The sequence below is a fragment of the Leptonotus elevatus genome, chromosome 5, assembly GCF_054856555.1.
Source record: "Leptonotus elevatus isolate MCC_2025b chromosome 5, RoL_Lele_1.0, whole genome shotgun sequence".
Taxonomy (NCBI): domain Eukaryota; kingdom Metazoa; phylum Chordata; class Actinopteri; order Syngnathiformes; family Syngnathidae; genus Leptonotus; species Leptonotus elevatus.
Genome location: NC_141243.1, coordinates 16,455,740 through 16,470,477, shown reverse-complemented (window position 1 = coordinate 16,470,477; position 14,738 = coordinate 16,455,740). Strand labels below are relative to the sequence as shown.

At 38.7% G+C, this 14,738-nt stretch overlaps 1 protein-coding gene across 2 annotated transcripts in view; it reads right to left on the bottom strand.

The window, feature by feature from the left end:
* Positions 1-14,738, bottom strand: part of pdlim2 (PDZ and LIM domain 2 (mystique)) — a 31,544-nt gene that overhangs the window by 4,157 nt on the left and 12,649 nt on the right. For both annotated transcript variants that reach the window (XM_086077144.1, XM_086077143.1), the window contains 2 exons: positions 12,919-12,982; positions 3,669-3,778 (listed from right to left, as the gene is read on the bottom strand). In XM_086077144.1, the coding sequence (XP_085933270.1) occupies positions 3,669-3,778; positions 12,919-12,982 (174 nt within the window). The remainder of the gene's footprint in view (positions 1-3,668; positions 3,779-12,918; positions 12,983-14,738) is intronic.

Sequence of the window (14,738 nt, the reverse complement as noted above, 5' to 3'; positions counted from 1 at the left end):
TGGTAGCACTCACCTTGGAGAGAACAAAGACAGCAAAGCTACACAACAATAACACGTATCGCTGGTATCTTAACATGCATAAAAAAGCAACAACAACATAGCAGCGCACACAGCCAGATGCATAGCAGTCACCTACAGTATGTAGAGCAGACAAGACTGAAAAACAAGAGTTTGACTGAAAGGTGTGTCCCTCGTCTGCAACTCATTGGCCACGCTGCATAAATGGGCGGGTAAATGCCTGTCGTAGTGGTTGTGATTGGCTCAGGAGAAGCAGAGGGGCTCACGCGCGGGCTGGGGGCTTCCAACTGGAGGCCAATTAGGGGAAAGAGTGGAACTGACTTTTTTGGGGGGAACATTGGGTGTTTGCATATGACTGCATTTGCTGACACATCCACTGTGGTTACTCAACTGGGGCCCAAGTCCATCCTTCTCCAATGTGTACACACAAGAAAAAGAGGGGAAACAATGGACACAAAAGATTGCACGACTGGCGGTGTTTTTTTTCTCAGGCTGTATTTCTTCTGGACAACACATTTGGTTAATCAACACGACTGTACGAGGGCAGCACCTGCACACTGAAAAAAAAGAATCCAATCACAGCTACATCACAAACTATGCCATGTTGGTGGCACCCGAAGTAGGCATTTGCAGCTGCAATGACCTCCACACACGAACACACGAACACACTCAAGACAGCTGCACCAATTGTACACTAAATGGAGACATTGGTCTGACAGCCCGTTTGCAGTTTCAACGCTGGCCTTTGAAACTTGGTAACAATCTACAACGATACAAAAGGAATGTCTGTGGATCTGGTTTCAACCCAGAGGAATTCTGGATATGGGAAACATTTAAAAATCTACTGTCAGGCTGCAGAATTCCGACCGTCAAGAGAAAGAGTGCATTGCCAGTTCGACGCCAGCTATTGACCCAACACCACTTATGAAAGCATTCTACCTTCTGAGCACTGCCGATGTGGCCTTGAGCAAGGCACAGAGCCCTCACTCTTTCATCTCCCCTTAGTGAATGTTGATTGGACCGTTTTCTACATGAACGTGCGTGCGCGTACACGAGACCTTCTGTAATTTCTCAAAACTAAGTCACAATTTCCAAAATTATGGGTGAATATTGTAGCGTTTTTAGGGGGGGGGGACAAGCAAGTCCCATTGTACAGGATTTCTGTAGGTGTCAGCAAGTCTAATTTAATTTGATTATCAATTAAACTTAAAATTCCATTTTATGCCCACGTCACATATACATACATTACACTGCTTATTTAGGGCTGTCAATTGATTACAATTATCATAACAAATCATATGAAATACAATGTTAACTTGCAATTTATTTCACATTAATCACATGTTATATCTGTTCAAAATATAAATACAAAATATTTGTATTGTACATTTTTCATACTCTTGTTAATTAACAAACATGGACAAATATGGTTACCAAATACAAATGTGGTTGTATCCTTTCAACCATTGATACAGTAATTGTATACTAATAGTAATTTAAAAAATAAAAAAGTTATTTGAAGTTAAAAAAATATTACACAGTTAAAGAAATGTCAAACATTAAGTCATTTGTCATTCAGACATTTGTGTTAAGGTAATTTTATGCCACTAGGTGGGATTAGTGATCCATGTTGGACTTTGGTGACAAGAACAGTACATTTTTCTTTTTAAATTCAGAGCAATTGGCATTGGGAACAAGAAGCAACTCGTGGACTCGATGAAATTTTGTTCATTGTAAATTACAAGTCACCTGTCCCCACAAATAAACGTATTTTTATCACATTTATTATGATTGCTAAATTGCGTTATAGTGACTCCTTTGCACAACACTGTATGTAAGTATGAACAACAATGTATTTAAATTTTTAATTCCTCTCTCTGGACATCATATTTAATATTTTTAATGCCATTTGTGGCCTTAATTTTAGCAAAATCCATTTACTGACTTTTAATCCTTTTTAATGACCCGCGGAAACCGTGTTGTATTATGTTTCCTGGTACCTAAGGGTTGTGAAAAAGGTGTTCTTTCATTCCAATATGATATTGAAAGTCTCATGTTTCAAACAAACATATGTTTTGTGTCAATTACAGCCCAGAGCCTTGCATAGTTTTGAGCAGTACCGGTAACGGCTTCTTTTATTATTATTTTTTACTCATTGTGAATCACAGAGCATCACTCCAACTGATACCTGTTTATGTATCTGTTGCCAACGTGTCCATTTAACATAAAATGAAGCGGATTTGGCGCCTTGGATTACTAGGCAGCGGAAACACACTCCTCTGCAAATGTGTAATATACCTAGCACAAACGTGTCATTATAATAATTATAATTACACATGTTATAAGATAATTCCTTTCGTACACGAAAGTATCAGTGTCTTCAGTGCATGCACAGAAGAGAAAGTAAGCATTTCTGGATTCCCGTACTTCAAAGAAGTTTTGAAATTCTTTGAAAAAATAAATCCCAAAAATTATATTGCGGATGATATTTATATTTTTGAGCAGAGAGACCACATTGTAACTTGCAATGGTCGTTTAACCGTGCGACTGAGCTTGAGTCCATAAGAGTGGGTCACTGATTCCCAGTTGCAAAAGCTTGACTGCAGTATCAACTTTCCACCAGCCGAGGGCGCTAATAGACTTTGAAACATTGATTGGTAAGTTTGAATATAATTCACAGTTGGATGTATTGTAGACCGAAAACGTTTGTGAGGAAGAAAGAGTTCGATCGTGTCTCTCAGGGAGTTCTGTGGACTGGAGAGTGCTTCGGGAGTATGGGGTACTGAACACGTTCCCCCTTGATATGGACTGTTCATCCCTGTACTGGTGTCAGAGTTCGGTCCGCATTGCCGCCAGTAAATCAGTTTCATTTTTAGTGAGGTTTGGACACAAAGGCCGCCCTTTGTCACCGACTGTTCATAACCTTCACGGACAGAGTTTCCACGTCCAGCCGAGGCATTGAGGGTTCCGTTTTGATGGCACCTTAAGTGTGCTGTGCTAGATCAGCAGGTTTCAGCTTTCATTGGCCCGGAAATTATGTATGTACTACAAATAATGCATCTTTACAGGAAGAAAAATGACATCACCGTACCTTCCTCTAAATAGCAGAAGTTTTATAATTAACTATGTATCCACTTGGCCAAATTTGTTTCCTGGTGTGTTGTGAGATATTTTCTCATGGAAAATATGTGCCTTGGCTAAACAATGATTTGGAAAATATAGTCACCGACTCACTGAGTAAGAAAAAAAAGGACTGATTTAAAAAGGCATCAATACTCGGTAATGGGCACATAATATATAATAAAGTGGCAGGAATACCCCACCTCCAAGTTGAAATACTGAGCATCATTCTTTACAAAATCAGAATCAACATCATTTACCTAAACATTCCCAAGTGTATACATAAAATACAATAAACTGTTGAATTATCACCTCTATCATTAATAAAAGCCAGTCAGTCATTTTATGATTTATGAGAATACTTTCATTTTCAGTTTGGAGGAGTAACTTGAGTTGAATAATACACTTTTTTTTTTTTGTTAACTTAAGGCCATGGGACTTGAATCAACGTAACTCTCGGTTGGCCTTACAATAATGATACATACATTACACATCCATGACCAGGTACCACGTATATGGTGTTTGTTTACCTGCGATGAGACATGTCCTGCTCAATGGCACTAGGAGGCGAGTAGTGTCCTGGTGGGGTCGGGGTTCTGCTGGACAAAGAGCTATTTCTGTAGTCTGAAGGAGAGAAGTCCTGTCAAGGAAGAGCAAGAACAAGTCATGAGTGTTAGGCAGCAACTAAAAATCAAGCGTGCCAAGAAAAAGTAAGAGTGACCTAAAGACCTTCTGGTAACAGATGAAAATATTGTTTATATGGGTTATAAACACGTCATTAACTCAGACAAAAGATATCAGAACCATGATAGCATTATCAAAACACCTTTGCCAGTCTTTTGGCTCTCATTTCTAACAGCTTACTTCAGCATTTATTTGATCTCGGCGATATTACGTTTGTACTTTGTAATTGTGTGGCAACAGATGTTAGGTACTGACTTTGGTTCAATGGGAAAGGAAGTTAATCCTAAATAAGTGCACTTATCACGAATACAGTACAAGTCACATGGCACCGAATGCTTTCTCTGCAATTTGGACAAAAGAGGGCGCTATATACCCAATAAAGACAAAAGACACTCCAAACAGCTGAGCTAGGGTGCTGGTGACAAGTAAAAAACAAAAAACAACCAGTTGCAGTTACAAGTGCAAAGGTTGACTGATAAGATATAATTATGTCATAAGAGTTTACGAGTGAGCTGACTATAAGCACACCTGCAATAAAACAAAATCTATGGACCTCATTTGTCAATAATTTGTCCACTTCAGTGACAATTAGACTATGTACAATTTACATTCTTAAAGCAGTTTCCAGATTCCGTATGCAAACAGTTTAATTTCCTGGCACAAATTTTAGACAGTGGCAGTGATGAGATGAAAATCAGCGAGTTCAATGCCACCACCCGCTTTCAATCCCACAACGTTTCTGGTCTCAATAGAGCGCAATTTTCTTTCTCTTTTTTTTCCTTTTGTGAGAAGGCAGTTTAGCAGTGCGTGCCATAAAGCCTTTACTAAAAACCATCACAGAGGCATCTTCCTGGAATTCTTCCCAGGATAATCCAACAAAAAAAAATTATATTATTCCATATGATAGTAGTACAATAATGCAGAGGCACCCGTGTCCTCGCCTGCTGTGAGCCCATCTCAAGGGCATATATATACCTGGCAGACATGCATGCTTAAGGCATCCCCCTTCAGGAAGACTTAATGAAGCCACACTGTGGTGCAGATGAATCCTCACTAATGCAAACCAATCGTACATTATGTAACTTGTCTGGCTGCTCAATATGAAGCTTCATGCTCTCCAACAGCAGCCTTTTTGTGTGTGCGTGTTTTTTTTCTTTCAGTGAAAATCCCAACAGTGATCTATGAGACTCAAGAGGAATGCAGCCCAGTAAAGAAAAACAAAAAGGAGAAGCAAAACAAACCAATGGCCTCAGAAGGCTTTAATTGCAGTAAACAGTACAGCTGGTAAGTACTAGACTCACAAAACTGCTTGGTCCATTGTGCAGCTACTAAATCTGCACCATCTCAGACCTACAATGCAACGTACCACCAATTACTGCAGGATGATAAAATACACGAATCAAGGTATCCACCAACAACTATGATGACAGATTGTTTTATTTAATTGGTGCAAAATACTCCAAATCAAAATTAGAAAATTCAAAGACGATCCATTTAAAAGTGGAACGATTTTCTTCAGTGGGATTACGATTCAATTTGTTACAGTATAGTACGGCTCAGTTTTGATTCACTGAGTTTCTTGTCAATTTACAATCTGAACGAACTTGGCAAAGTTGTCATTAGTGTAAATGCGGCATTTCCTTCAAAGATGTCTTTCTCCAATAAAAGATGATTCAATAGGTATCTCGATACATTTTCAAGTAGAACGAGTAGTCGGTTTGTGTCGATGCACCCGATTCAGTGGCAATGCAATAAAAAAAATTATAATAAAGATTTAGTTAAATGAATACGTGTCTGACAATGAAATATTCACCTTCACCTTTGTAAAAATAATGTTGGATTCAACAGGTGTTTTGTAAGTGTTCCAACTTAGGTGCTGTTGAGTGCGTCCTGTTTGACCTTTTTCATCCAAGCTCACTTAGTGAATCATATTTAGAGATTAAAACTCTGTGTATTTAAATAAACAATACAATTTGGCATAATATCATATCATTTAATTTGAGCGTAGTATGACCGGTTCATATTCAAAAGATAACTAAGTCTTTGATTATTGACCAGATCAAGAAACAAAAACAGGAAAAAGGCAAACTCAAGTGAGAGCAGCTGTTTCAGATTGAGGCCACTGGAGATGCTGGCGATGGTGCCAGTGGAGGGGCCTTAGGTCTGGCTCCAAGCAAGCCACTCTGCATCATCATCATTACCACCCCGCGGATTCAATTACAGGGCATGGACCGGCACTGCACAGTACAGATGCTCAGGACGTTTTATTTTGGGATAGTTGGCATTACCATTACAAAGTGCAGTATCTGCTCATCCACTGTGTCACCACATAATGTGAATAATGAACAACAATGATGTACAGCCAAATGACTACGCCAAACACCAACACATCTGTATAGTACCACTACTAGTGAATACGTGAATGTACAGTGTTTACTATCCAGTGGTTGTCTTTGTTGGAGGTCTTTAAATCAACCCACGAGTCACTGTCACTGATTGACCAAGCCTTGTAATTATGTCTTAGCACGAGTGCATAACTGTGCCCACATTCTGCAATGGAGAACACAATTCAAGACAACATACAGAGCTTTGGTTTAGGTCACAAATGATTGATTCCATGTCATTAAAATTCATTAAAGATTTTATGGTCTAATATCAACTTTGTAATGCTGAGAGATCTGAGGTCATAGATCACAGATGTCGCAAAAATGGTTATTATAATGATCAAACGGGGCACTTTAAACTTGCAAAAATTTAATTCATCCGTTAATTAGTAGGGATAGGCGAGCACAGACACCAGGTATCAGTATCGGACCGATATCAAGCCTAATTGCAAGGTATCGATACTCGCTCTCTTGTGGCCATTTTATGATTAGCAACACAGGGCATCTCTTCAGCGTGATGGTGGGCGATCAACTCCTACTACGCAACTATCACTTATTTCATTGAGAGGAAAGAAATACAGTGAACCTCCCACAGATCTTTTACTGCAAAAAAAAATAAATAATAAAATAAAAAAAGCAATGAGACATGCCACATGCTTACATTGCAGGGTCAAATATAAAAAAAAAAATTCAAATTGAATCCTTTGTGTGTATTTTTACTTCTTACTGATTCACTATCGTAGCAATTAATATTGAATCGACTCGTAACCTGAAGAATCAAAATCTAATTGAATCACGAGGTTCTTAACGATACCCAGCCCTATTCTGTATGGGTTTCAATGGAGGTATGCAAGTATCCAGTTTTGTAAGATTTAAAGAGCATGGAGTTGTCTTGTAAGAAACCGGAGTGTTTTCAAATTTTGACTATGCACCCAGTCAGAAGCCTGTTAAATTATACTTTAATCACGAGATCGCCATAATTCAATCTAAACAGATTTTCTTGGCTCAAGTTTACATAGTGCAACATTCATTAACATGGAATAAAGCAATGCCAGTACTAATCCCCCCCGTCTTGATTTGCTGGCCACACACAATGAGGCTACTCCTGATATAAACCATCTGTACTAGATTACAGGCCAGCAGAAACAACAGGATGATGAGCAATGTGCCGCCGAGTTCACAATAGAATGCTACAAGGCATAAAAAAAACATCTAAAAGACAGACTACGAGCGGGAATTGTGACTAATACAGCAAGTACTTTTAGACTACAGATATAAATAGTGTTGTCATACAGTAGTTCTAGTGTTCTGTGCAGGGATCCACATTATATTCAACTGTCATTCATACATGAGAGCAGAAGAATCCGTAAATATCCAACTGCCCGGGAGGTTTTACAAGACAGTGGTAAGAATAAAACTCAGAATTAGGTGCCAGTCACACTTAAGATTAGTATAGGTGGCCATTTTGGTTAAATGTTAGCACTATTTTATGGGAATGGAAATCACATTTTATTGTCATTGCACGCCACAACTAACAAGTACTGTACAGAGGAACGGAATTTTTATTTTACAGTTTCAACCCCCTCCAGGAAGATAAAAAGACAGTGACAGCAAACAAGGAAACGTGTGGACAATATGATTAAACAGCAGAGGGATTAAAAAAAGATTCTGATGAAAATTGTCAGATAAGTTGGAAGACACGAGGAAAAAATGCCTTTCAACTGCAGTAACCAACAAGAAACAATGTGGTGGGTCTGTGGTTTGTCTGAGAGGAATATAGCGACTTGAGAGAATACAATTATAATTCAGCTGTACAATAAAAGCCAAAGACTCATTATTTCTAGAGGAATTTGTCTGAATTCTGAAAGCAAATCATGAAGAATGGTATGCAAAAGACAAAATGTGTCACAGTCACAAAAAAATATGATAAAATGTCCCACAATTTCAGCCGTGGCGACATTTAACATAAAACTGACTTAATGTGTACTGTTGGCAAGCTGGGCACAAACCTTTGCACAAATACACTAAAGTTGCACATGAATTTCTCTTGACAACTTTAGAAATGTTGACACAGCTCAACCACCTTCATAAACATCAAGAACTTGTTAAGTGCCAACACTCTCACATAAAACTTGCAGGGCCAGTGTTCCCATGAGTGAGCCGCGCAGCAGGAGAAAAACAAAATCGCCCCAGTTTGCTTTCCCGCTCCAGGGAAAGAAAACGAGGCTGCCTGATCAATCAGTGGGATGAGGAGAGCCATGCTGCCCGCAGAAGCTACAATGTCTCCCAAGCTTATGTCCTTGTGAAAATGCCTTACACCACAGGTGGGCAATCTCGGTCCTCGAGGGCCGAAGTCCTGCAGGTTTTGGAGGTTTCTCACTTCCAACACAAGCCGATTCCAATCAACAGGATCGTTATCAGGCTTATTTTTTTTGCAGAGCTTGCTGATGAGCTGATTATATATCAGCTGTGTCGGAGAAGGGCAACATGCAAAACCTGCTGGACTACGGCCCTCGATGCCCACCTCTGCCTTACACGTGCAGTCACAGGGCTCAGTGTACGCTGAGGAAGAAAACATCCCTTCAACGTGGCCACTGCCAGCACAACTTCTGACATTGGCTTGGCTTATGCAGCAATAGACTGCAAAGACAGCAGGCTCACATACATGACTTTCTTCATTCATGAGGCTAAGGAACCTCGATGTACTGACAAAAGTGTCATTTAGTAACTCTTGCTATGGAAATTCCCAATTCTATATGACAGAATATAGGCCTTATATGATAAAATAAAACACAGCTAGACAAACTAAGAGTGACTAATAGGAACACCACACCTGCATAACAACTGACCACATTATTATAAGGAACATAGTAACTGCATAAGACGTGACAAACTAAGAATGGCTAATACTAGGGCTGTGCAATTAATCGAAATTCAATTACACTCACCAATTACAAAATCAGCATAATTGTAAAAAAGAAAAGAAAAAGATTAATACTAATTTTGAGTTGTTTAAATTTATACATTCGCTCCTTTTTTAAATTTTAAAATAATTTAAGAAATGTTTCCTCCAAAAGGAACTTAATTAAGCATAATTATAATGTTTCAAATAATTATATTTGTCTTAATAATTTTTCCGTTTTAACATTTTCTTGTTTTGCACCCCAAAGAAAAAACATAAATGATAGTCCTATTTGAGATTTTAATTATTACCAAAATAATTGTGATTAATAGTTTCTTCATAAATCGAGCACCCCTAGCTCATCATCATCAGGGACATAGTAACTGCATACGCAACTGACAACATAACACAATGACCCAACCCAAAAACAGTCATTACAATATTTTCTTCACATATTCCGTAAAAGGATAGGAAGCGTGACTGCCAAACTCTCTACAGCATTGAATGCTTCCTGAAATAACATGCGCTTGATCCATAACTCACAACAGGCTCTCCAAACTCTAGATCAGAATACATTAGAAAAAAACAACAACGCATTGTCAGTAAGTAACAGTCCAGACATACGTATGTATATACCAGACCTGTACATGATTCCAACAAGAAATGCATTGATGTGTATGTTAGGACAAGTGCTGAAGTTTTTCAGGCATAAAGAGCACTTCTCTTCAGGCAACATCTTGACATTGCAAATTGGAACGATGTCTTAAATACGGTTTGGCAAAGTCGGCAGGCTCCTGGGTTTCCACAACATTACACAACCATCCCCCTCTTCAAACTCTCGTCATACAAGGACCAGCCTTGTAATGAATCGGGAATACCAGCACCAGTCGTACACAGCCTGGACCATCACAGCCTCTTTATTGTCCACAGCATTTTCTCAGGATACCAAACACCCTGGAAAACGGGGGATCCTGTTGCGCACATCCCACTTTGCTCACTGAGAGATCCAAAAGAAGTGTGGAAAAGCCTTTTAAGCACTTTTCAGACAGGCCGATCACCTGATATAGAAGTGCTGTCCACCTCTCAGTCGGGACAAAGGTCCTTGTCATGGAGCCTCCCCAGCTCACATTTACTGAGTTGCAGTGTTCCTGCCAGCCCAAGCAGCATAATGTACAACAGGGCAGTCAAGGCAGGCCTCTTCCCGGCCAGTTCCCCACGGGGCGCTCTGAAAGAATCCAACTCACTAATCACAGCACTGCAGTGGGATGCCAATCATTTTAAAACCTCAGTAGACAACATTCAAGGAAAAGGGTCAGCCAAAACCCATAACTCATCCAGCAGGCTAAATGATAGTACACACTGAAGCTGTCAAGCGCATATGGCAGTCAGAAATTACATTTTATATCAGATTACAGACCTGAAAAAGTGGGCAGGAAAATAAAAACAGTGTACTGCACAAGGCAAAGATCTTAAATTTCAGTTCAGATAAATACAGGGTTGCATCAATTGTTAGATTCGGGCAAAATCACAATGCGTTTAAAGTTGAAAATTGGAACGACAGATACCAGTTATATTTTGATCTATTCATTTAAATTAAATGAGATAATTTGGTAAAGCGGAACAATTAAAAATAAGAACGAGTGTAGCTATGAATACTCACAAATGTAGAGTTAAATAACCATTACAAGAGCAAATTCATGCCAACTGAGTGTGAGCCCATATGCACGTGTGCTAGTAGGCCTGTTCAGAATTTTTGTTTCACAGTGCTATACTGTAGTAGCTTCAGTCACAGTCACAATTTGTTGTAAATTAATTCAAATGTCAAACACAAGCAACCTCTTGTAAGACCACCTTTGCACAATAAATGCAAGGAATTTACCCAGAATTATACCCAACAGCGATTATATCAATGGGATCAACAAACTGAGCATGGAATGGCCATTAAGCATAACTTAAAAAGCCGCCAGTCACAATGTCTTGTTAAAATTCCTGGCTGCAAGACCTCATTCTCTTACAAGTTTTAATCGTGGGCAGCTCTGTCATCTCCGTTTCAATCCGCCGCCTCAGGCATGTAGGTGGATATCACTTATCTCACTTGTTTCAACCTTGAACAGATTCAAGTAACCACACGGACATGTTGTAAAGTCATCATGCCCTGAATCCACTTGAATGTACGGAACAAGCCCCAATACTTTGCAGTCCTATCAAATATGATATCAGGAAGGAGTCTATATTGCATTTTTTTTAATGCATCTGCTGGATCCCGATATGCCATTATTTGTTGACACGAGACTGCTACTGTACGAGTTAAAATATCTAAGCTCACATTTTCATGTCCTGCGTGTAAGGTACCAATGTTGGATTGGAGGTTGAAGTTGAGTTGGGAATTGGGCAGTTTCTGTAGTATCAGTCCAGAGTGTGCTAAGTATTACATCCTATTGAGTCATTGCCCACGCCCCCGTGTATTAAACACAATTGTCATTTGTCACCGTCATGCTGACGTCACGACGCACCTAGTTTTCTTAATGGGACATTCCCAACTGCTGTTTTAACACGCTCTTCAGTAAGTTCTCTCTGAACTTAACGACTCAACGACCAAGTATCCCAGACTCGAGAAGACATTTTTTAGATGAACCATTTTAGCCTGAAGCCTCCTGGAGGGAACACTCAAATGTTTAGAAGTTCAGACCTCTGCATATTTATATAACTTCATCAAGTGTCCACAAGAGTTATAAAAAGCTTTGGAATTCCTTCTGCCATTACAAGGAGTCTTGTATGTTTTTCCTGCCCTGTCATCTCTCATGTTCAGTCTTCAGTGAAGCCAAGCATGCACACATAGCTGAAATAATTCACAATGAACTTTCCCACAACATGTTCTCTCTAAAGCTCACCGAGAGCTCTGCAGATGCCCGAGTTAGCCCCGTTTTGGTTTTGTTGTCGATACTGTAAATAAGCAAAACATTATTTGGTTGCATTCACAAGATAGCCCCAAGCCTCCCCTTAACATATTTGACTGCTCAAGGAGAATAATAGGTCTTCTTGCAACAACCCAAAGTTAAGGCCATTGTTATCACGACAATTTTTCTGTCTAGCTTAAATGTGAAATAAAGTATTCCTTAAGTCTAATATTTCTCATTTACACACTCCTTAACTGTTAAAATGTGAAAGCCTTTTTTGTATCCTGTTACAGCAAGATCCTCATAAAACATATTGACAGTCAGGCATCGCACACAATGTGATGCAGCTCAAGACGAAAAATAAGACTCAAACATTTCTTTCACTACTGGAGTGGGCAGTGCAGTCAAAAATAATTACATCTCATAGTGCTAATCAGGAGAGAAACAAAAGCCTGAGACAGATGTACACATAATCAACAACAAGAACACAATGGGAGCATGTTCAGCACACGGTACTGTACAAACTTAACTTTTCATTCATATTATGCCTTAATGGATAATACAGTATGTTTAGGATCAGTGAAAACAAACCACGCATTCCTCTCCTACCACTTGTCCTGCTCAAGGTCAGGGGTGAACTGGAGCCTATCCCAGCTGACTTTGGGTAAGGCGGGGTACATCCTGAATTAGTCATTCACAAGGCACATATAGACAAACATACTGTACATGTTGTTTGGAATGTGTGAGGAAGCTGGCATTCCAAGAGAAAACTCACATAAGCACTCACACAAGCACCGAGTGAACTCCACACAGAAACGCCGGAGCAAAGATTCGAACCAAGAACCTTTTGACTGTGAGCCACACGTACTAATGAAGAAAACGTCAAACAAAACAAATGTTTGCAAAAACCAACCTGTGAAAGTGGCCTGGACACTCTATAAGTCTTCTCCTCTGGCGACCATGAGCGCAGCTGGACACTATAACACAAATATGAGAAAATATGGACAATATATAATGTTAAGACCCTCGGGATGCATACTTTTTATTTATTTTTACTTTTGTATAAAATTTCACAAATGAGGGTAGCGTGGCAGTGGGGGGTGTTTATGGATTCAATGTTTCTAGTCACATTAGTATTACACTACATGATATTTTGCAGTCCAGTAATCAAATAACCAAAGTTGAATAATCTCATGCATGCTACCAATCATAATTATTTTTCCCTATGCATTTACACTTACCACTTCAAATATTAGAGGAAAATAAAAATGCAATATGATGTATGTGGCATAAAAAAGGGGGGGGGGGGGGTTTCAAACAACCAACATTTGAGCTTTTGCCTAAAGTTGTCAGAGAGTCCACAAATAGCAGCATACAATAAGTGCGGTGAACGTTCCACATTCTGCTTTTGTTCAATTGACTGCAAATGGAGGAATGTGATATCCTATGCATATCCTTTGTTACTACAGTAAAAGCTTGTGACTCCACTTTGTTATTCTCATAGCTATTGACACTGGATGCTGCAGCGTCAAGAGAGCACTTTGTCCACTTTTAATCCTATTCAACAAGTCAAACAGAACACTTTTCACAAAGACTCAACTATAGCCAGCTAAAGGTGCTTTAAAAAGATGGATGAGCAACATTCATTCAAGATCCTTTTATTTAAAGTATTGTAATACGATTGCTTGTCTTTTTTGATTGCGATCCTTTGGTTTAAATTGATCTTATTTTTTTTATTTTTACAGTGATCGTTTAGTTTCATTATTGAATAGTCATTCCAATACCATAACTTTCAAAGGGAATGGAAACGTTATTTAGTTCTCCTGCAAAAATGTTGATTTTCTAGTCTGACAATGTTAAACAAAAACCAGTTATGACGATAAAAGCAGTTTTTATTACTACACATATTCTGTATATATTTATATAAATGCAAGCGCTCAGACTGACAACGTTGTACTCCAGTCTCTGTTGACTGGACGGTGGCATAAAATTGTTGCATGCTATTATTTGAAACATCAACGTATGAGGCGTTGGTTTATCTTTGTCCATTTTTTGTACCAGGAAGTAGCTTGGCGTTTTATTTATTTTTATTTTTACAGTGATCGTTTAGTTTCATTATTGAATAGTCATTCCAATATCATAACTTTCAAAGGGAATGGAAACGTTATTTAGTTCTCCTGCAAAAATGTCGATTTTCTAGTCTGACAATGTTAAACAAAAAACAGTTATGACGATAAAAGCAGTTTTTATTACTACACATATTCTGTATATATTTATATAAATGCAAGTGCTCAGGCTGACAACGTTGTACTCCAGTCTCTGTTGACTGGACGGTGGCATAAAATTGTTGCATGCTATCATTTGAAACATCAACGTATGAGGCGTTGGTTTATCTTTGTCCATTTTTTGTACCAGGAAGTAGCTTGGCGTTTTAATTGTCTATTGTGTTGTTTTCTCTGCATTGAGTTCATCCTTTTTGTTTGTGAATTTATTTTAATCCTATGGAGTAAACTCATAATTTGACCCCTGACAGAAAATGTTGGTAAAGAAATTAGTATCAGTTTTAGCCACAGTTATTCTGATAAACCATTCCATGTAGCTTTAACTAATCTTTTTATTTTATTTAGGGGGATTTGGTTAGAAAAGAAAGCTGTTGAAACGGTCTTTGAAACTTACATTTTTCCATACTTTCCCAGACCTGGAAACTTCAAATCAATCTATTATCAAATTCCA